This window comes from Spermophilus citellus (genome assembly GCF_964194105.1).
Source record: "Spermophilus citellus genome assembly, chromosome: 4".
Classification (NCBI taxonomy): domain Eukaryota; kingdom Metazoa; phylum Chordata; class Mammalia; order Rodentia; family Sciuridae; genus Spermophilus; species Spermophilus citellus.
Window position 1 is genome coordinate 141,857,283 of NC_138185.1, and position 21,298 is coordinate 141,878,580.

Genomic DNA, 21,298 nt, shown 5'->3' on the forward strand with positions numbered 1-21,298 from the left:
ACAACTGCATGTATCCTAACAACAACAGGATGTTATTCTAAAAACCACATCTTATTTTTAATCTTCTGATAGATAAAAATTTAAATGACTGACTCCTTATGAAATACCCAACTATCTCAGTTCCCCTCAACTTATATAATCAAATGTTGTCTTTCCAGCCTCTTATTCTATGCTGCTAACATCTGAATGTAAATAACCTTAGTATCCTAAATCTCATTTGCTCCTGCTGCTGTTCTTCACCTGAAGAACGTAATCCCGTTTGTCACATAATAATCACTTTCCTAACAGAGCACTGTTGTTTTAGGTAGTAGGGAATAAAGCAGCGGGACAGATGAACTCTTAGAAACAAAGATCCTAATTTCTTACAGCAAGGGACAGTCTCCACTAAGCCTATTTGGCTTTACAGATTATACCCTCTTGGAGTCCCACAGAGTAATACATGAATGTTAGAAAAGCACCTATGTCAAAACGCTATTTCGTCCAAACATGGTGGGGGGTGTACTGCAGGGATAAAGCCAAGGCCTCTCAGGTGTCACTCAAAATAATTGTTAGTGTCTACTAACAGGACAACATTCACTGGAAATATCTCTAGAGTCATCCTTATTAAGCCAAACTTAACAAGAATTTGCAGCAGACAGTGGCTGTAGAAGTCATTAATAAAAGTCCCTCTGACCTGGAGGAATGCCAACCCATGGAGGATGAGTGGTTTATCTTCCCTCTTTGGTGTAAGTGCTTTCATATTTTTCCAACAATGTGAACAGTTTCATCCTCTTATCATTGACACTACTGTCCTTTCCTCCTTTCCCTTTTTGTCCAACTTTCTTAAAAAAACTCAGTGAAAACCAAGCCAAACCAAACAAAGGGAAGAGAAAACTAAAGAATGAACACAACACAGCAAAGTGTTAATTAATCATTGGAAAGATACAAATTAAAATATTTCCCTCAGTAGATAAAATATATTCTCTATTTTTTTCATTAGAAATGGAGTGGCTCCTTAGCAGAGGTGATAAGGATGATCACAATGCATACTGGTCAACTTAAAGTTTAAAAAGTGTTCTTTGTGCATCTAAAGCTCTTGACATCTTCTGAGACCTTAAATGCTGACCAATAAGTGTTAATTCTAAATTAAATGTCCCTGGAGAGAACTACTGACATATACTGAAACTCATCTTAAACTTTCCTGAAAATTTCCATGTTTAAATCCTTAGTAGTATCCACTCATAGCAAATACTTAAGAGATAGGTTAGCTCAATGCTAGAGGATCAAGCTAAAAAGTTCAATGTGCCATCCTGGAAGTAAATGGTGGCAGGAAGATCTGATAAGAGAACAGCTGAATATGCACAATTTTATAACCATTTTAGTAAATATATTTAATGAGGCAGCAAATTTTCTTCACTTACAAAATGTAGCTAGTGATTTTTAATATCTACTCTTTCTTTCTAAGGTTTAATAAAAGTAGTCTGACAAAAGTCATAAGTGCATTTACTTTCATTATGAAGAAAATCAGGTGAACAACAGCTAAGTGAATTGCACCAGACAGGAATTGCACTCTCACTGGGACAGAAATGGTGAGAGCTTGCACAGCTGTGAACATCTGGGACATAGGGTACTTAACAAAGACCATCTTCATATTAACTCGTATAGTTCCTAGCATGTAGACAGCACATTCAAAAAATGTTAGTTGAAAAGAATAAACAATGAATAAAAGAACTATGAGGACTTTCAGAAATTTCAAGAAATTATCTGTATTCATTTATTGATAGCTTGTTTCCTTACTAGATCAAACCTCCGAGAAAGCCAGAACTTTATCCGACTTGTGTCTAGTGCCTACAATAGTGTGCCCAGTTCAGTGACTTATTTGCAGAGAGTGTGTGTGTGTGTGTGTGTGTGGGGGGAAATAGTTCTTAGTTGGAAAAATTAAAGACTTTTATTCAACTTTGAATTTAGTACAATATACCTATTTATCTAAGTATTAAAAGGATACCTTTATAAGATAGAATAAATCCACATGAATATACAGAAATTTTCAATGATCAGGATACTGTCTTTTCTAGGTGTCTGGTTAAGGTTTGTGCCATAGCAACTCCTGACCACAGGACCATGAAACAAGGAAACTCCAGAAAGCAGTAAGACTTAAAAAAAAGTGATTTTTTTTCCTTTTCCCCTTTTATTGTCAAAAGAGGTTTGAAAAAAATATAATGGGTGGAAAATTTAAGGTTTAGGCAAAGTAATAATCCTTAAATTAAAAAGGATTAACATATAAAAAATATTTATCTCTTGAAAGTGGCAGGAGTTAGAAGTCAACAGAAAGAGGGAGATCGATTTTACTTTTGCTTGTCAAAGAATCAAAATAAAACTGGCAATATTTGCAGCATCTCTGCAACAAAATTCAAGGTATATACATGTAAACAAGAAAGAATATTAGCTGAATTTAAAATGATAATGTATTTAAATTTACCTGACACAGTATTTAAAACAAATTAATCATTGGGAAGGGGTATTTAGAAGGTAAAAGAAAAACAATTTTGTACCAATATTTCACTCAAGGCTTTGAATTTTCATCTTTTAACCATAAATGAGCATGTGTTAGTTCAGTACTATATTAAAATACTTAAGATGCACAGAATAAATTAATAACTATTTTGTAAGCTGATGAGGAAACACTTCAAAATTGCACCAAGGTTTCATGGTGTTGGCTAAACTAGAACCATTTATTCTTAAAGATCAGTTAAGTACCATTTTGGATATGCTTCCATAAAATAATTATCCCATAGCACTGAAGACTGCATGAGACCCATCAATTTCAACTCTAGGAGTCCTTCCTGAACTTATATGCACATAGCAATAACTCTTTGACCACCATACTTTCATACTGCCCGTCAGCCATGGTGAATCCAAGCTAACACACCAAATTCAGGTAAGTTGAAAAACTAGAACTAAATTAGGGCCACAACTAAGCCCTTTGCTCTTTCTCCTAGGTGGGATCTGCTGATTCTCAAGAGCACAGAAGTCAGGCTAAATAAAGAAATGAGGCTGAGGGCTTGACTGGCCATAGGCAAATAAGTGACACCAAGAGAATACCACCAAAGCAACCTTGGTTGCTTTGCTCAGTAACTCCATGCAACCTCAGTTCTATTTTAAAGTGCTTTTTCATCAGCATACAATATTAATTTATTCTATACATATTAAATGCTGTAACGTAGTAGTAAGCTAACATTTATGGTTAAAACATGAAGATTCAAAAATCTGTGTGAAATATGACTGCTTAGTTAGTGGCTTAAAACAAAACACTAGATTTGGCCATGTCCATACTAGCCACTACCTAATGATCAATGTGGTCAGACATTTTATAATACTATCAAAATTCTATAGTTCTGAAATAATCTTATGATATGTCATGGGCAACCATTACAACTAGTTCAGAGCCATTTTATTTTTTGTTATGTTTTCAAAAGATAATTTCTTTCCAACTTACTCTATTTCCATAGGTCAACCAATACAATTGCCTTTCTTACACAAAGAAAAAAAAACTTGTTTCTTATACATAATGAAATTTAGTGTAGTAAGCAGAGACACCACTTTCCTAATCAACTTTCTTTAACCCCAACTAGAGAATATTTATGATATCTCTCAATTTCAACTTACAACAATTCTATAACAATTTCAAGTCTATTCTCCAGTTTATTAATAAGAATACTAAACAGTAAGATTTACAGTAAATTTACTGAAGGATTATACTAAACACCCTTTCCTAATCTGACCTAAGACCATGCATTTGACTTTCCTAGGCACACAATGTATTGTCCACTTTAGAACAAAAATTAAGTAATCCAGTTGTTCTTCATTATTTGATCCTAAAAACTACATTATGAAGATGCTTCAATATTTACACAGGTTTATATAGAATAAATTTCTATAATAATATGATTTGTATAGATCCTTTGCATTTAAAATGGAGAATTTAAATTACCACATTTAGAATGGAAAAGAGGAATTAATTAATTGTAGGGTGCTTATGGTTTCCATAATCAGTGATTACATTATGCCCTTTAAGGCTTAAGTTTTTACTGCTTAAAAGATATTGAAAAAAAAATAACAATCTGTAATAATATTTCTATACTGACACACAAACACATGCATACATGTAAGATTTTAGAAAATCATACTAAATCTATGATGACAATGTTTGACATAAAATAATAAAAGCTTAATATTCTGCTTTCAAATAAAAGGGACTACCCTATTCCATACAAGACACACACTCATACCTAACATGAATTTCTCTAACGGTTCTTTTTAATATATAAAGTATTTTATAGACAATATTTCTTTTGTTTCTCTCATAAGGCCTAGATTATGGTTAATATCTCATGGCACCAAAAGTAATACTGCAACAGATATTAAAGCATTTTTCAGCCACTTATTCTATAAAATATTAATTGTAAGCCTGTGCATGTGCTGTTTATATAGGGGATTAGGTAACTGAGTTCCTGCTCAGTTCTAAATCAATAAAAGATAACATGCAGAGCATCAATCATCATTCTCTCTTCCTTTAGTACATAATAACTGCAGGTGGAAGATTTTAAAAATACGTATTTAAGCACTCATGGAGCTATTACAAACTAGAGAGGATGTGAGAAATACTTACCTAGGAAGGACAGGTTTTTCTCTAGAAGCAAATCTCTCAGCAGTACTTCATGCTCATGACCAATGGCACTGGGAAGTTTTAGTTAAGGAGGATAACATAGGCAGATTTATACCATCAGGAAAATGCTAATACCAGGTAATACCAGATGAAATGAAGAAGAGAGGTAATTATAACAATTTCCATCTGTGGCCCACATCTCTGAGGAATGATATTTCTTCTTATTTACCCCTCCCTCATTTAAATGATCCAAAGGAATTTTTCTGTTTTTATATTTTGGCAAAGATTTATAAGTGGGTATACTTTTAAATTCTTTTAAAAAGAGGGAAAATCATTTAACATGTCCATTAATCTGTGTTATCCCTCACTTCAAGTTAGAACACATTAATTAAGCACTTACTTAGTGCAGTTAAGAATATTAACCTGGTTTTCCCTAAAAATGGTTCCAATCTTACTGTGCTCTGTAAATCTAAGAATTCACATGTGTCACTAAGCCAGCATTTAGCAGCCTGTTTTGTTTCCCTTCTATTGTTGGTGATTCCCTGTGACTAGAGAAGCCAAAAAACTGACTTAATGAGACTCTATGGAGTAGACATTTTAGGAGATGACTGTGGGTGAGTATGCATTTAGAGGCTTTCAAAAATATTTTTCTCATGTGTATATTTGTGTGTGTGAATATGTATCATACATGTGTACATACATAGATACAAACATGAACATACAAATTGTTTTAGTGCTTCCTAGGTGGCAGGCACTGAAGTAAGTGATTTATGTGTATGTTGTTTCATCCTCACAATTTATTTTATAGATGAGGGAACAGACTGAGAAATGAACCTGCACAAGGCCAGTTAAAACATGGCAAAGAATGAAAATGAGATCTTTGCAAAGCTAGTTTATAGCTCCATATAGCTTCTTAGAAAGTATTAAGATTATGCAAAGATTCATAGCTGCTAGCGTTTCTTAAATATCATGTATGATAAGCACTTCCAGGGCTGGAGATGTGGCTCAAGCGGTAGCGCCCTCGCCTGGCATGCGTGCAGCCTGGGTTGGATCCTCAGCACCACATACAAACAAAGATGTTGTGTCCGCCGAAAACTAGAAAATAAATATTTAAAAAGTCTCTCTCTCTCTCTCTCTCTCTTTAAAAAAAATAAGCACTTTCAGATATAATTTTATTTAATCTTCACAACAACCACATGAGTAGATGCTATTATTAGTCTCATTTTTACACTTAAGAAAAGGTAAGGTTCAAAATGGCTGAGGAACTTGTTGAAGGCCCTAAGGCTGATAAATAATGAAATCAGGAAGCAGGACTTGGAAGTCTGGTCTGTTTTCCAAAGTGATAAGAGTGAACAAAATCTGAAAAGGAGTCTTAGCCTATGCTGGTACTAATTTCAGTTGAAAGCATCTGGCAATCATTCTCTGAATCATTACTGTCATACTCTATGTTTTGCTGGTTACATCAATCTGGTTCTATCATACCTTGGTTTACCAGAGACTACTGTTCTGACCATAGGCTGCAAGAATTCATTTCAATGTAAATCAAAGAAAAGTTATACTTCACTTGTAAAAAAATAATTCCTAGAGAATTATCTTGCCTTTTACCAACACATACGAGTATCATTTAAATCTTATAATTCAGAAACTGTGGTCATTTATGTCCACCATCAAGGCAAGCCCTAAGTCTTCATTTATGCTTTTTTCTTCCTGTTGTTTTACCCTCTGCCTTGGGACATGGCTATGCTTCTTGAATTTCTAATTGGAAATAAAAGGAACAAATTTTTAAGTCACAAAATCTAAAACATTTTCAGAGGCCACTGAAAACACTTGATGAATAACTCTCAACAGTCTCTTGTTACCATGGGCATCCCACATTTTAGAACTAAATTATTTACTTCTATTCCACATAAATGCGCTCCCACTTTTATTGTTGTAAATTATTTACATCTAAAATGTTGAATCATGAAACTGAGGTTACTGATGGTACAGAAATGAAACCCACAACACTTGAGGCTTCCTGCATCATTATATTTTCTTGCATCTCTATGCAGGCCTCTATCTAATAGTGGGGTCTGGAGTCACACTTTGGAAAGTTGAAGTGGTTACCTTCTCACATGTTTTCCTTGGTGAGTTGAGATATGGTAGGAAAGGTGTGGATTGGCATGGCTAGCTAGAAAAAAAACAGCAGGCACATCCTCCCAAAATAAGGGAGACGGAAAGAGAAAGCACAATGTCAATACATACACTCACTGCTACTATCCCTTCCATGGTGTCTTATTAGTCAATGACCAAGGTACTTTATTCTATTTACACAAATGTTCACATATAACATTTTCATAATGGAATAAAAAGATTTTATACCTATTCCTTTTACCAAATATGTACTTTCTCTGTTGGAAAACGAAGTAATTTACTGAAAGTAAGTACTGTAAACATTACCAATTTATAAGAATAACAAATAAAAGCATTTTTCACTCACATGGAAAACTAATAATTCTTATTCAGTGTGAAATAAAGTACTTCTGTTGATCCGTCTAGAAGACATCTTTGCAAGCATATTCACATTACATGAAATTGCTACTACTTCAGTGCAAAAATAAAATCAGTTTCTCTATAAATTTCCTAGTCTGTTTTATTTTGCAATAGTAAAAGCAATCACCAATTTGAAATTTTGGAAAGACATACTTCTTGATTATGCATTGCTTGATATAAACATATATAAAATGGAAGGTCTAGAAAATAAACCTTATAAAAATAGTAATTTTACTGACAACAGGCATAATGGAACTGCAAAATAATAATCTAGTTGGTGAATGCAACTTATAGACATACATCATTATCTTTATCAATTGAAATCACGTACTACATTAACTTCTACTGGCAATAACACAGCCAAAAAAGGAAAGTGAATGATAGCAAAAACATAAGGAAAATACACCAAGCAGAATTTATAATGTTCCATAAGCAGAAACACTTAGACTTTGTCTATAAGAATACCTATTATTGATGTATGGCAGTGACCATGGGGCAAAACTTGTAAATAACCTCACAAGCCATTTTCTTCGCCAGCAATACAGCAATCTACTTTCCCGTAAGCATCTCAACTATTACTGAAAAATAGCCTCCTGGCATTTACAAAGCAGTTGACTTCATACTTTAGTCCATGCATATATAATTAGATAGTTATATTTAAAATCAATATGCAATCCTTCAAAAGACATTATGCTTTTAAAACCTTAACTTTAAATTGATTTTTAACTATTTTATGTGCTTTAAAATTAACATGTAATTCAGCCCCAGATACTCTCAGACGGTGAGTTGTTACACAAATGTGCTAAACTTTATCACTACAGCAACATGAGGTTGGCACTCCTACAATTTCTAACACTACATTAATATCACACTCAAAATAGAAATATAGTTTCACTTTAGTTTAATAAAAAGGCAAGTGTGTGCGTGTATATATATATACACACACTCACCCCCCCACATATAAATACACATATGAGTGAGAGGCTATATGTTAGGTATTAAATATTCTTAAAAGAGGGCCCTGTTAAAAAAGATTACTTTCAAATCTTAATTTAGGAAAGAAAGAATTTTATTATCATGGTTTTACTGACTCTAAGCCTTTGTGAAACAAGGAGGAATATAAACACACACACACACACACCCCCCCCAAAACACACACATGCACACAGATGCATGTGAACACATTTAACTCGCAAGAACTTCCAACAAAACCCCTGACTAGTAATCACTCAGTCACAACTGGTAATGGTGCCACCAATGCTAACAAAATCTATCTAATGAAAGCCATGTTTATAGTAAGAGGTATAAGACTCATAGACTGAGATATTTCCATTAAAATTATTAGCATTTAAATAGTATTTTTAGTCAAAAATTACCAAAATTCTCACTGTTGCTAAAAGACTACCAAAACATTGATTAGTAATGTCCTGGTTCACTAAACGGTTTACCATCCACCCAATCCTACTTTTGAGAAGTAAACACTAACTCTTTAGAAATCTCAATGTTTTTAATGAAGAATGACTAGACATCTGTTTTCACAGCCTTAAATTCAGTCCCCAGGGAAAAATTAGCATGGTTTCTCTAAAAATGTTTATTAGGGATCCAAATGACAGCTCAGATAGTAATCAGCATTTAAGCAATAAAAGTCTACTGCCCTTTAAAATGTGAGGGTCCCCAGCAACATTTTAATAACATCATCCTTTAACTCAAGGCTCAAAATTTATTTTGGTAAACTCTACAGAATTTGGCTCCTTTTCAATGGAACTTTGTTATATTTTTAAAAATGTTCACAGGAATGGTTAGCTACATTCCAAGACAGTATGTTACCTGCCTAATGACTCTGTACCTTTAAACTCATTGAAAACCAAGCAGTTTGAAATCAGCATGTGAGTGCAACTGCTGAACTGACACCTTCCTGGGGCCTATCTGGTTTCCCTTAAGCTGTAGGAAAGAATGGTCTGCAATGACCCTCCAGCTGATTGAATATAAAAGAGTATGAAATGTGTTTTGTGAAGCAGAACTTTATGTCAGGTTAAAGCTAGACACATCTCTTCCACTGAGTCTAAGCTTGTCAATTGTGCACCTAAAATTTTATGGGAAAGGATACTGTTTGATGCAGTCCACCAGTGGTCCATAACAGCAGTCGTTCACAATGCACTGCAGACAAATAAGAGAAGGGGTATGTGTGTGTGGAGTGGGGTGGGGGTTCAGTGGGGGGGGAGACTACAAAAACTATTACAGTAAACATCCTAAAAGCAGTAATTACTTTTCTTTACCCCATCCCCAAAAAAGAATGCTATCAAAAGGCTGTTCAGATTTAATCACAGAAAACAAAAATTGCATGCTTTTTATTTACTATAAAAGCAAGCTATTAAAAAGTGAAATGCTCTTCTCACAAATATTGCATTGCCATTTATGGTGCACCCTGACCTCAGTGATAGTTTATGATGACAGTAATTAAATGAGGTTTAAAATCCTTTACTCTGCTAGGCAGATAACAGCATTGCCACTGAAAATAGACAGCTGTGATTAATACCTGATAGACCTGATTTGCTAGAACTCCATCTGGAATCTGAGAAGGGTCCCGTAGCATACTATTTATAACAGACTTGGAAGCTGTAGAAGAAAAGAGATGAACTATTAGCAGACAGTCAACATACTTTCAATGCAACATGAGAAGTGACAAATACCTACATACACACAAACCATGAAAACAAAAACATTACTCGTTATAATCATTTTCCCTTTTTTTAATATAAGGGAAGTTTTTAATTAGACCATGTTGCCAAGTTTATAAGCCACATCACCAGATTTGATGATGACCTAATTTTTCCAAGGTAAATGAACAAGTACAGACCTAAAGCATATGTCTCTTTGAAGATAAATTAGCTTTGGAAAAGCCCACTTGAGGAAAAAACAACAACAACAACAACAAAATTAAAAAGCAAAACAAAAACAAAAGAAAATATTTACCTTTTATGGGTAGGTATTTTATAACCAAGCACATGCACATGCAAAGCTTAGTAAAGGCAGGTCAGACTTAAAGACTTCAATGGTGTCAATAAAAATAAATTTCAGCTATGTCTGAATATTAAAACTTTTCAAAATAATTCTCATCAATTGCTGTAAGATGTTACATACATCCCACAGAGTAGTAACGTTGATGACACTAGTTGACAGTTGAGGGAATTTTAAATAAGAAAAAAAAATCGGGGGTATGTGTATATACATGTATATATAGTTGTTTCTTGATTCTCTCAGGGATTGGTTCCAAGATCCCCTGATGGATACCAAATTCCACAGATGCTCAAGTCCCTTATACAAAACCACATAGTATTTGCATATAACCTATGCACATTCTCCCATATACTTTAAATTCATTTCTAAATTACACATAATATCTAATACAATGTAAATTCTATGCAAATAGTTGTTTTACTGTATTGTTTAGGAAATAATGACAAGAAAAAATGCACAGCAAAGATGCAACTTTTTACTTCACATATTTTCATTGGTGATTGCTTGAATTCATGGATACAGAGTCTATGGCTACAGAGTATCCACCTTGTGTGTATACATTTTATACATACACAAATTTTCCACCTAAAATATGCCTCATTCACTTGAAAATTATCCTGGACTCCCAGGGATGTACAGCGAAGCATTAAGAAAGGTATCTAGTGAAGAATGTTATGTGAGGTGATATCCTTTGAAAAGCAAGGTCAGAGACCTTGTCACTTGCTCACAGTGAGCATGTAGCAGCCCAGGTGGCTAGAGTTCCTCTTACTATATGGGAGGAAGACAAGTTTCTAAACAAGCTAATAATCAATTCTAGCAAAGTCTTACAGAGGCATCTCTCCCAAATATTTAACAAAATGGCTTAGGATCTGACCCACACGAGCACAAACTGAAACGCATATTGTGTAAGTATCTAGTTAAGAAAATGAACACAGATCACAGATCTCCATCACTTAAATTCTGAGCTGATTTTTGTTCTAACATTTTCTTTATAAAGTTCCCTGACATAGGAACACTAATAGATAAAAAAAATCAAGTAAAATTATTTAAGTTATTGCCTACTATTAATTACATGACTGCATACTTACAGGAACACATGTGTACTTAAGAATCATTTGTAAACATGTGCTTGCTCCGCATTTTAGAGAGGCCATATCGAATCACAAAGAGAGCCACACCAGTCATCCTACCAAGCCCTATCTCTACTTCCAACTCCCCAACCTAGGCAGGTAATGCAGACACAACTCGTGTCTTCACCTATAGGAAGTGATGATATTATTCAATCCAACAAAAAGGGTTCCAGTGTGAGTCTCTGGAGAAAGGAGCTACAATACCATATTGTTAAATTTAAGTAATACTGAGAAACAAATCACACTTATGCATTTGTATCTGAAAACTTAGGCTGTACCTAATTACTTCGAAAAGAAATTACCATTGATAAGTGGTACAAATATTGAGCATATGAAGCAGCAAATCATCATCTTACAAAGGAACACATTATGGCAGCAATAGTATTAAAGAGATAATAATGTGCTTGGAAAACATGCCTCATTTCTCCAACCTAATTCTAAGGCCTGGCCTGTTGGAGGAGAGCAAAGCAATTGTTCACACATTTGGTTACCTTCTCTGAGGCTACTCAAGGGACTCAAGGAAATACTAGCCCCTTCTCCAAATATATGTAACTGTGGCTGAGGTGCTCCACTGCAAACTCTCACATCATATGAGGAAAAGATTACTGATATTTTAATGATTAGACAGCATGTTCTGAAGTGCTATCTTATGGAAAATTACTGACCTCATGCCAAATTATATGTAAATTCATTGCTAAAATCTTTAAACTAAAGCTCTTTTTAAAAAAGACTAGGGATATTATCCTAGGACATAAAAATATTGGGTCATTTGTTTTGAGGGAAGAAAAGGAACTATCAAAAGATAAAAGAAACTGATGACATAAGTTTCCTCACAATACAAATTTAAAACAGTGTGCTTATCAGGAATAAGAATTATAACCAGTAAATTTTTAAAAAATAGTTCGAATTCACTGACTAGGATACTATTCCAAAGAAAGTTAGTTGTTTTAAATGGAATGGTAAAAACTACATATTGAGTACATATACATTTTAAATTTAATAACAAGTCTTTTTTCTTCTTTCAACCTGGCATTTTTTAGAGCAAGAGAGAAAGCTCTACTACAAAGTCCAGGACTCTGCTGCAGACCCAATGCTGGCCTGCCTTCCACATGTGGCTGTTTCCACTCAGTCTTCACAAAACAATGCCTGTGTCTCAGACCTGGCCAGAAAACACAAACATACTTTTACTCACATATTCTGAATTTTAGGAATTGCCATCCCAAAGGGATGAACAATAACATCTACCAGAAAAGTAAAGGCAGACTCTCAACTCCAGTGTCTCCATCTGTAGGAAGTGATTATAGCATTTAAGGTAACTTAATAAATTACTAACAATCTTTGAGTGGATGCCTTCCATGGTACCCGTCCCTAGGCTGTTTGTCAATTTGCGTTCAGTTTTTTTTTTTTTTTGACCACATAGGGACAAGAGTCCTGTTCTCCCTAGCTTTCGCTAGAAGTACTCATTCTATTGCTTTCACACTTTTGCCCTGATACTGCTTCAACTGACTCTATTTCTCATTTCTAACAAGGATATACAAAGAAGAAAATGTGAGTTACTTGGAATTAGATCCATGAGAAAAGAAGTGGTATCTGTTAAATCACGCTACAGAAGACAGGCAATAGCTAATTCATGGACTAAAGCACAATGCCTAAGATTACATGTTTTCATTGTGAAATACTTCTAATATGAAAAACTACAAACATGCATCCACCACCCTAATCTAACTTCCAGATCTGAAATCAATTTACTTTAGATGGTCTAATATAGCATAAACTTTTTTTAAAATTAGTCTTGCTAGAAGGTGGATTTATTTTACTAGTATTTTCAGGAAATCAAAATTTGGCTTTGTTGATTCTTTCTACTGTGCCATTTCTTTTAATGCCATTTAAATTATCTTTTCTTATCATTATGTCCTGTTTTCTACTTTGAGTTGAGTACCTTATCTTTTTGTTACTATTTTCATAGTAATGTGCAATTCTTTAACATTTTTAAGACTTTAACTACATGCTATAAGTTTGTCATTTATTTACAAATATTTTTAGCTTCCATTATTATTTCATCTTTGATCCACAAATTACTTAAAAACATTTAAATTTTTGCCATTCTAATTTGTGATATTTATATCAATATGGAGTGTGTGTTTGGCTTCCTCTGTGTTTTTTTATGTAACAGATTTTTAGAAACATGTTTTTAAACAATTGAAATTTCTATTTTTGAGATATAAAGTTCATATGTCTAGTAGGTAAAGAGTTTTAATTGTATTATTCAAATCTTCTGCATCCTTATTTTTCTAAACTAGATATGAAACAATCATCTGCTCCTATTCTAGATTTGTCAGTCTCTCCTTATAATTCTCCCAATACTTGCTTTCTCCATTTGGAGGCTACATTTTGACTGTTATACATATAATTCTTGGTAAGTATACCTACTGGTAGTAAATCATAACTCTAATAAATTTTTTTCTTAAATTTGATGTTATCAAGTGGTAATACTCTTCACCACTTTTCTTTTGGATAGTATCTGCCTCATACATCTGATGTTTTGATTCTTTATCTTAAAATTTATTGTCAACACGTCTGAGGTATGACTCTTGAAACAGCATTACTGAGATTTTCTAAAATCCAATTAGAAAACTCTACTTTTTAAGAAATGACTTTAATCCATTTATATTCATTGTGACCGACACATTCAGACTTATCTTTGTTCTTTTTATTTTTTACATTCTTCTACATATTCTTTCTTCCTCTTTTTTCTTTTCTACTTTTAGTTAATTTTTATTCATCCTTTCTCCCTTAATTCCCTTGAAAGTGATATACTCTACAAGTTTTGCTTTAGTAGTCCTCTCAAAAAAATTTTTAAACAGAATCAATATCTAATCTTCATCATTCTGCACATAAGGAATTTAGAAAGCACTCATTCCTATTAGGAAGCCTCTGGTTCCCACCAGCCTTCATGCTACTGTACCTACTATTTTTGTTCAATCATCTTGTTTCTAAGACAGGTCTCCAGTTGTTAGTCTCTTGATATTTAATTTTATCCCGTCAACTTGACTGTGCCAGGGATGCATAGATATTTGGTCAAACATGATTCTTGCTTTATTTGTGAGAAGGTTTCTGGATGACATTAACATTTGCTAGTACATGATTTCTCTATATACATAATCTACTACCTACCTACCTGCCAGCCTGCCTACCTACCTTCCTATATATCTTTCCCCATGGAAGTTGGTTACCTCCTCCCTTTATATGTAAATTATTACTACGAACATATTTTCAGCAAGAATTGTCTGGCTGCCATGCACTATGAAAGGAGCTATGACATAGTAGTTTCATCTTTACTTCTATAGAGACCAGTTTTATTGTTAATTTCTTAGCTTGGGCTTTCTGCAATAAGTAAGAACACAAATATGAACCCAAATCTACAAATGGTGCTGACTTGTTTATAATTTTTCTCTCTTTTCCTAAAACTTCATAACCCACATTTCCTTATCATCTTCTTCAGGAAAGTAGAATTTTCCCAGTTCTTTCTTCATAGTTTGAGCCATATGGGAAGGCTCAATTCCAGTTCCTGGTTATACATTTTTCCTTCTGGAGAGCTAAAAATAAAAGCACCACACCCTCATGTTTACATTGAAGGTAGCAATTCATGTTTACTACTGGATACAGTATCTCTTTCAATTTTTGACACCCAAGATTTAATTTATTTTGTTTGTTCTTGACTACTTTTTAAAAAAAAACTTTTTATTTATTTATTTTTTTTAATTTCTGGGTGTTTGTCATGGAAATATGGCCTATCAACAAAAGCTCATCTTGCTATGTTGCTGAAGTTTTTGAAGACCCTTGAACAAATAGTTCAGGGGAATATTTGTTTCCTCTTTTTGTTTGAAGTCATCAATAGCAGGAGAGATCAAACAGAAAGAATAATTAGTGAGCTCAAAGATAGGCCATTTAAAATGCACAGTTGGAGGAGAAAAGAAAAATAAAGAATGAAGAGAATGAACAAAGTTTACAGGAAATTTAGGACAATATTATAAGAGCATACATTCAGGTTATTTGGGCTCAAAAGGGACTTAAGAGTGCCAAAGGGATAAAAGGCTTATTCAAGGAAACAATAACAGAAAGTTTCTCAAATCCAAAGCATACAAATGTCCAGGTTCAGGAAGGTCAAAGATCACCAGTCAGATAGGATTCAAGACATATTATATCAATCCTTCACAGGTAACAGAAAAAGGAGGTTCTCAAGGCTGGATGAGAAAAGGAATATGTAACACACAGGGGTCTCCCAATTTGCCTGATAGCAGACTTCCTGACAGAAACCTTACAGGATGAGAGAGTGGCACAAGATGTTCACTAAATGAAAAAAAAAAACTATTAACTGAGAATATTGTACCCAGTAAAACTATCCTTTAAAAATGAAGGCCGGATAAAGACATTCCCACACCAACAAAAACTGAGAGAATACATCTCTACCAGACTTGGCCTAGAAGAAATGCTGAAGAGAGATTTTCAAACTGCTAAAAAGAGACAATGATCTGGGCATGGTAGTGCATATCTATAATCCCAGTGACTCAGGAGGCTAAAGAAAGAGGATTCTAAGTTCCAGGTCAGCCTCAGCAACTTAATGAGACCCTGTCTCTAAATAAAAGATAAAGAAATAAAAATAAAAAGGACTGGGAATTTAGAATGATGGTAAATTGCCCCTGGGTGATTCTATCCCTAGTACCCACCATCACCAACAACAACAAAAAAAAAAAAGAAAGAAGGAAAAGAAAATATGGAAAGGTATGAAACTCAATGAGAGGGGTAATTATAAAACAAACTCAGGGGCTCGGGATATAGCTCAGTTGGTAGAGGGCTTGCCTCACATGCGCAAGGCCCTGGGTTCAATCCCCAGCACCACAAAAATAAATAAATAAAATAAAAGGTATTGTGTCCACCTACATCTAAAAAAGACATTGAAAAACAAAAACTCAGAATGCTTTAATACTGCAAGTATGGCTGTATTAAATTTCATATTTTAGAAAGAATACTAAAAATAGCAATTAAAATGGTAACTATGTTAATATGAGATAGGCAATACAGAAAAATACAAAATGGGTAGATATCCCCCACCTTTTGCTTTTGGTCCTAGCTTTGTGACCATGTTAAGCTGCTATCAATTTCAAAATAGCTTGCTACATATAATCAAAATAACTTTTTGGTAATCTTCATGGTAACCACAAAGCAATTATCTATAAAAGACAAACCAAAAATATAATTTCTTACACATTACTACAGTAAATCACTTAACTCAGAGGAAGACAATAAGAGAGTGTGTGTATGTAACTACTGTGAAGTTAGAATTATAAAAATATATAAAGAAAAGATCCCTTCAAGAAGTTGAAGCCAGAAACAATAGAGAAAAAAGCAGGTGGCAGCAATGTGGATAATCATGCCAATCACCTCTAAAGACCTCTGTTGCAAGGGATCTGGCCACTAGGAGAATGGTCATCAATCGCTATAAAATAAATTGTTGCCCTAATTCCTCCAAATGTTGCCATTGTGTCTTAGGTCAAAATACTGTGCTAATCATCAAGTTTGGGAAAAAAAATAACTTATTCCTATTGGTTTGAGATTCAGTTCAACTGGATTCTCAAATGTTACCCCCACTTTCTTTGGAAAGGCATCTAAGCAACAATTTCTCAACATGCTCTTTCTTTGGCAACATGGGCTAGGCTCAATGAAGACAGCTTACATTTTGCATGGCTATCAGTGGGGTGAGTCATATGAGTGCTGGAGGATCACTTCAATGGTGAATCATGTTTCCAGCATGGAAACATGTGGGGAAGGAGCCTTGGCTTCTCACCATGTAAGCCCCACTAGGGTCTGCTTGGAGTTCTTGAAATGGTGGGTTCCAAGAACAATCATCCCTAAAGAATCAGGCAGACTCTTAAGGCCTCTTATGACAAAGCCTTAGAAGTAACATATCGAGATCATAATTTTTATTTACATCTTCCTCAAAAGAGGAAAAACATGGTTTCTAAAAGTAAGGTGAACCCAGAAAGCCATGCAGTAAAAACTTTCAAGCAGATAAGCAATATGGAACAGTTGCTACACACGTCAAGAATCAGACAGATTTGTTTGAGGCCTGAACCTTCCACCTACCAGCCATGTTATCTCAACAAGTTAATTAATGTCTGTGATTGGTGATTGTTAGTCCCCATGTCAATAAAAGAGAATAAAATCAGTGCCTACCTTGCAGGGTTGTTGTGAAGATGAAATTAAACAGACAATGTAAAGCACTTGGGCCATTATGGTTGTTACTGTTACTTTAGCTGTTGTTAGATGATGGTGTGGCCTGCCTTCTGCCTCCCAACAACATTGCATTATCAATAAGCATAGCTATTACTGTCTTTTGTTAAGCGGATAAAAAAGACAGACTTCGTGAAGTTTATATGAAGTCAGGACCTGTTCTTTATAGATAGACAGAAGATAATCTGTTCATCAGACAAATTCTGGCAATGCCAGATTATTCCTTCTTACACACAGACAGACACACCCTTTTGTGGCACTCAGTGTACAGTTCATTATCAAAGCTTCTACACAGGTAGAAGTCCTTTCTACCTGTGTATTAAGCTAATATGCTATCCCTCTGAGGGCTGAGGTCGTAATTCATGTCTATAACCACATAATAGAAGGATACTTCTATCTAGTTAAGGGAATTTCAAGCACCAGCAATCAAGCAAGAAGACCTCCCCAAGAATCACTGACATAAGATCCATTTTTATGCTTGCTTTTCTTAATGTAAGGTCAGATACGTAGCCAGTGACTGATAGAAGGCAGTGAGACAAATAAGCAGGTATATCATCTGTGCTCTCAGGACTCTCAGAAGTCCTACCCACCACAAATAATGCCTTTTGAATAGATTATACCTGAAATAAAACAGAGGCAAGATTGTACATAGCTGGGATCCCTAATCTAAGATCACACATTGAGTATAAGTGAACCACCATGGGCTAACTGTATACTGGATGTTAGCAGACAGGACAGAAAAAAGGATGAGTGAGAGAAAGACAAGACGGGATAAAGATGTGATGGGCAGTCAGAACCGTAGTGTTAGAACTCAGTTCTCCCTTCACTGAAGAAAAATACTCCATGTGTTTGAACAGCTCAATAGAGAAGGCACCTGCTGTTGGAAACACTCCCAAGGCACACAAGGAATTTTGCCTTTTGTTGTGGCTGCTCCAGAGGCTGAACTCCCAGACAACAAAGCCTAAATACCAGTTGGTATTTAATCTTTTCTTCAAAAGCTGGTTTAAGGCCTTTGTACATCAAGGTCATGAGGTCTTAAACTACATCTCCATGGGGGCTGATCTGTGTCTTTCCTGGACAACTGCAATACTGCCTGTGGCCTATAGGAGCATTTTGTGTGACACCTAAAGCAGTTTGATTCCACTTGGCAACCTGAATAAAAAGTGTCTTTTAACATTAAGGAATCCTATAGGGACAAATTAGATTCTGCTCTCTACTAACACATACTCATAGAAGAAATAATTTAAACTAGAATCATCAAATATGAATGTATTATGTAAAGACTGAGTAGTCACTGATCAGAATCTCAGGCAACTTGCAGCTTTTCAGCCACATATGCCATCAAACCTAATCAATGAATATTTACCTAGCACCTGTTAATGCTATGATCATAGTTCATTCTTGCACTCCGCACCCCCCTTCCACATCTGGAGTGGGTTTCCTCATCTTTCTTTGGGCCGAAACTTCCAATTCAATTCTGAGCTCCTCCATGAAAGCCATTCTTAAATTTCCTAATTCATTTGCCCTCTTCTCCCTCATATTATGGAACTGAAAGAACTCCTTTTGTCTGTCAATCACTTGATACTTGATTAAATATTACTGCCATCTATTTACAAGAGATTGGTTGGAATGCTAAAATTTGCAACCATGCCACACTTTAAAAAATCTCAAAGAAAAAGTAATGTTTGGCACAATATAGGGGAAAAACATATATTTCCTCAATATTTTCTTTAAATATCTGCAGGCTTTTAGATAGAGGAAGAATTAGGCTCATAGTAGATCACTCCAAGAAGATAAGAAAATGTCTTACAGGTTTATTACTAGTTGTAAAGCTATGAGGTTTCAGATTCCAAGTTCAGCTTTATGTAGCCCAAATTCACAGTCTATATAGACGTTTTTTAACCATTTTTTCATTACAGCCCACCTAAGAATTTTAGACTTCTTTTTTTTTTTAAATTGTTTCACTCTCCCCACCCACCAATGAAATTTTAATGCCGCAGGTTTACTGTGTTTCTATTTGTGCAATATGCCCTTTAAGAATGCATGGTTCACCTGGTGAACTAACAAACTATTTGTATCAGGGAATTTGGCAAACTGTTTAAAGTAGAAAAATTTCTCTTATCACTCCAGAGTTGCTCTATACAAGATAGCTACTCAATAAACTGCAAAGGAATGAATAAGTGAATAAATTGCCAAGTGAAAAAGAAAGCTACTCAAAAATACAAGTCCTACTTACATTCCCTCCCCTGTCAGAGCAATTTTTAGGTATCTAAATATATTAGAATTAAATTTGAGGCTTTCTTATTATGAATGAGTAGTTTTTTATCATTTGGGGAAAATGCAAAATAAGAAGAAACATGATATAATCGATCTTTAGATAAATATTGAAAATATCTAATGTTGTGTATCCCAGACAGGAGTGCTTATCCCTGGTATAAGCACATGATATGACTTTACTATCATGTAATACACTTTTTTCTTTAATGATTATGTACTATTTTATAAGTATATTATGTCAAGACAATCTATTATTATTTTCACAGTAAAAAAGAAAATATGAGGCAGATAATGCAAATCAACAATATGAAAAAACATGCTATGTGCAGACGCAAAGAAAAAAAATGCCACAGGTTTATAATAATGGAGAGAGGAAGGCTGACAGAGAGCAAAGAGCACAGAAAGCTTAACACATTTATGACATGTTTCCTTAAAAGACCAAAACACTTAGATTCTAATAGTAATTAAAATATTCTGAAGAAAAGAAAAACCCAAATAATCTTAAGAAATTGTAAATCACAGGCAAAATTAGCAGTTAGAATGACATATGAAATAACATGGAGATATTTCAAGAATAAAAAGAATCACATAAGCATCAAATTAAAGAACATATCCCAAACATCAAAATGAAGAAAAATCCAATTAGACTCAGATTTTTTTTCACCAATAATAAATAGTAAAAAAGAGTGGAGTAATGGGTAAATAATTTTAAGGGAAAAGGACAAGGTCCAAGATTACTACATCTAGCCAAGGTATGATTAGTATGCTATGTCAATAAAAACATAGACTACTGTTTACAGGACTCTAAAAGTTCACTTTCCACAGACTTCGAAAAAAATGTTTTTTAAACTATAATTCAACCAATCTGAGAATAAATCAATATAAGCAGTGTCCCCAAGTCTTTTGAGCTGTAATATTACCTTTCCTTCTTTTAGAATTATAAAAAATATATAATTAATACAGAAAAATCAAATAACTATTATTTATTATTAGCTTATGTGATATCATGTGGATATGGCAAAAGTTTGTAAATGTTATACCCAAATTTCTAAAAGTTTAGGGTGAGTATTCAGGAATGGGGAGTTACTCAATGTAACCAATATACAAGTTTCTACCTCTTGTTTTGCTTTTTTTTTTTTTTTTTAGGGGGAGTGGTGCTGGGGATCAAACCCAGGGTCTTATACATGCAAGGCGAGCATTCTACCACTGAGCCATATCCCCAGCTGGACAAGCAATTGGGCCAACAGACCATGACTCAACCTCTGAAACTGGGAGCTCAAATAAATATTTCTCCCTTTAATATGATTTCTCTCAGGTATTTTGTGATGCAAAACTGACTAACAAACTCACGAAATTTTCAGAATGTACCTACAAGTTAGCTATTCCTATCACATAAATGAAGAAA

At 34.4% G+C, this 21,298-nt stretch overlaps 1 protein-coding gene across 7 annotated transcripts in view; it reads right to left on the reverse strand.

Moving 5' to 3' along the window:
* The window catches only part of CDIN1 (CDAN1 interacting nuclease 1), a 220,911-nt gene that overhangs the window by 107,159 nt on the left and 92,454 nt on the right, over positions 1-21,298 (reverse strand). For all 7 annotated transcript variants that reach the window (XM_081288683.1, XM_081288684.1, XM_081288679.1 and 4 more), the window contains 3 exons: positions 9,714-9,793; positions 9,285-9,334; positions 4,649-4,716 (listed from right to left, as the gene is read on the reverse strand). In XM_081288683.1, the coding sequence (XP_081144809.1) occupies positions 4,649-4,716; positions 9,285-9,334; positions 9,714-9,793 (198 nt within the window). The remainder of the gene's footprint in view (positions 1-4,648; positions 4,717-9,284; positions 9,335-9,713; positions 9,794-21,298) is intronic.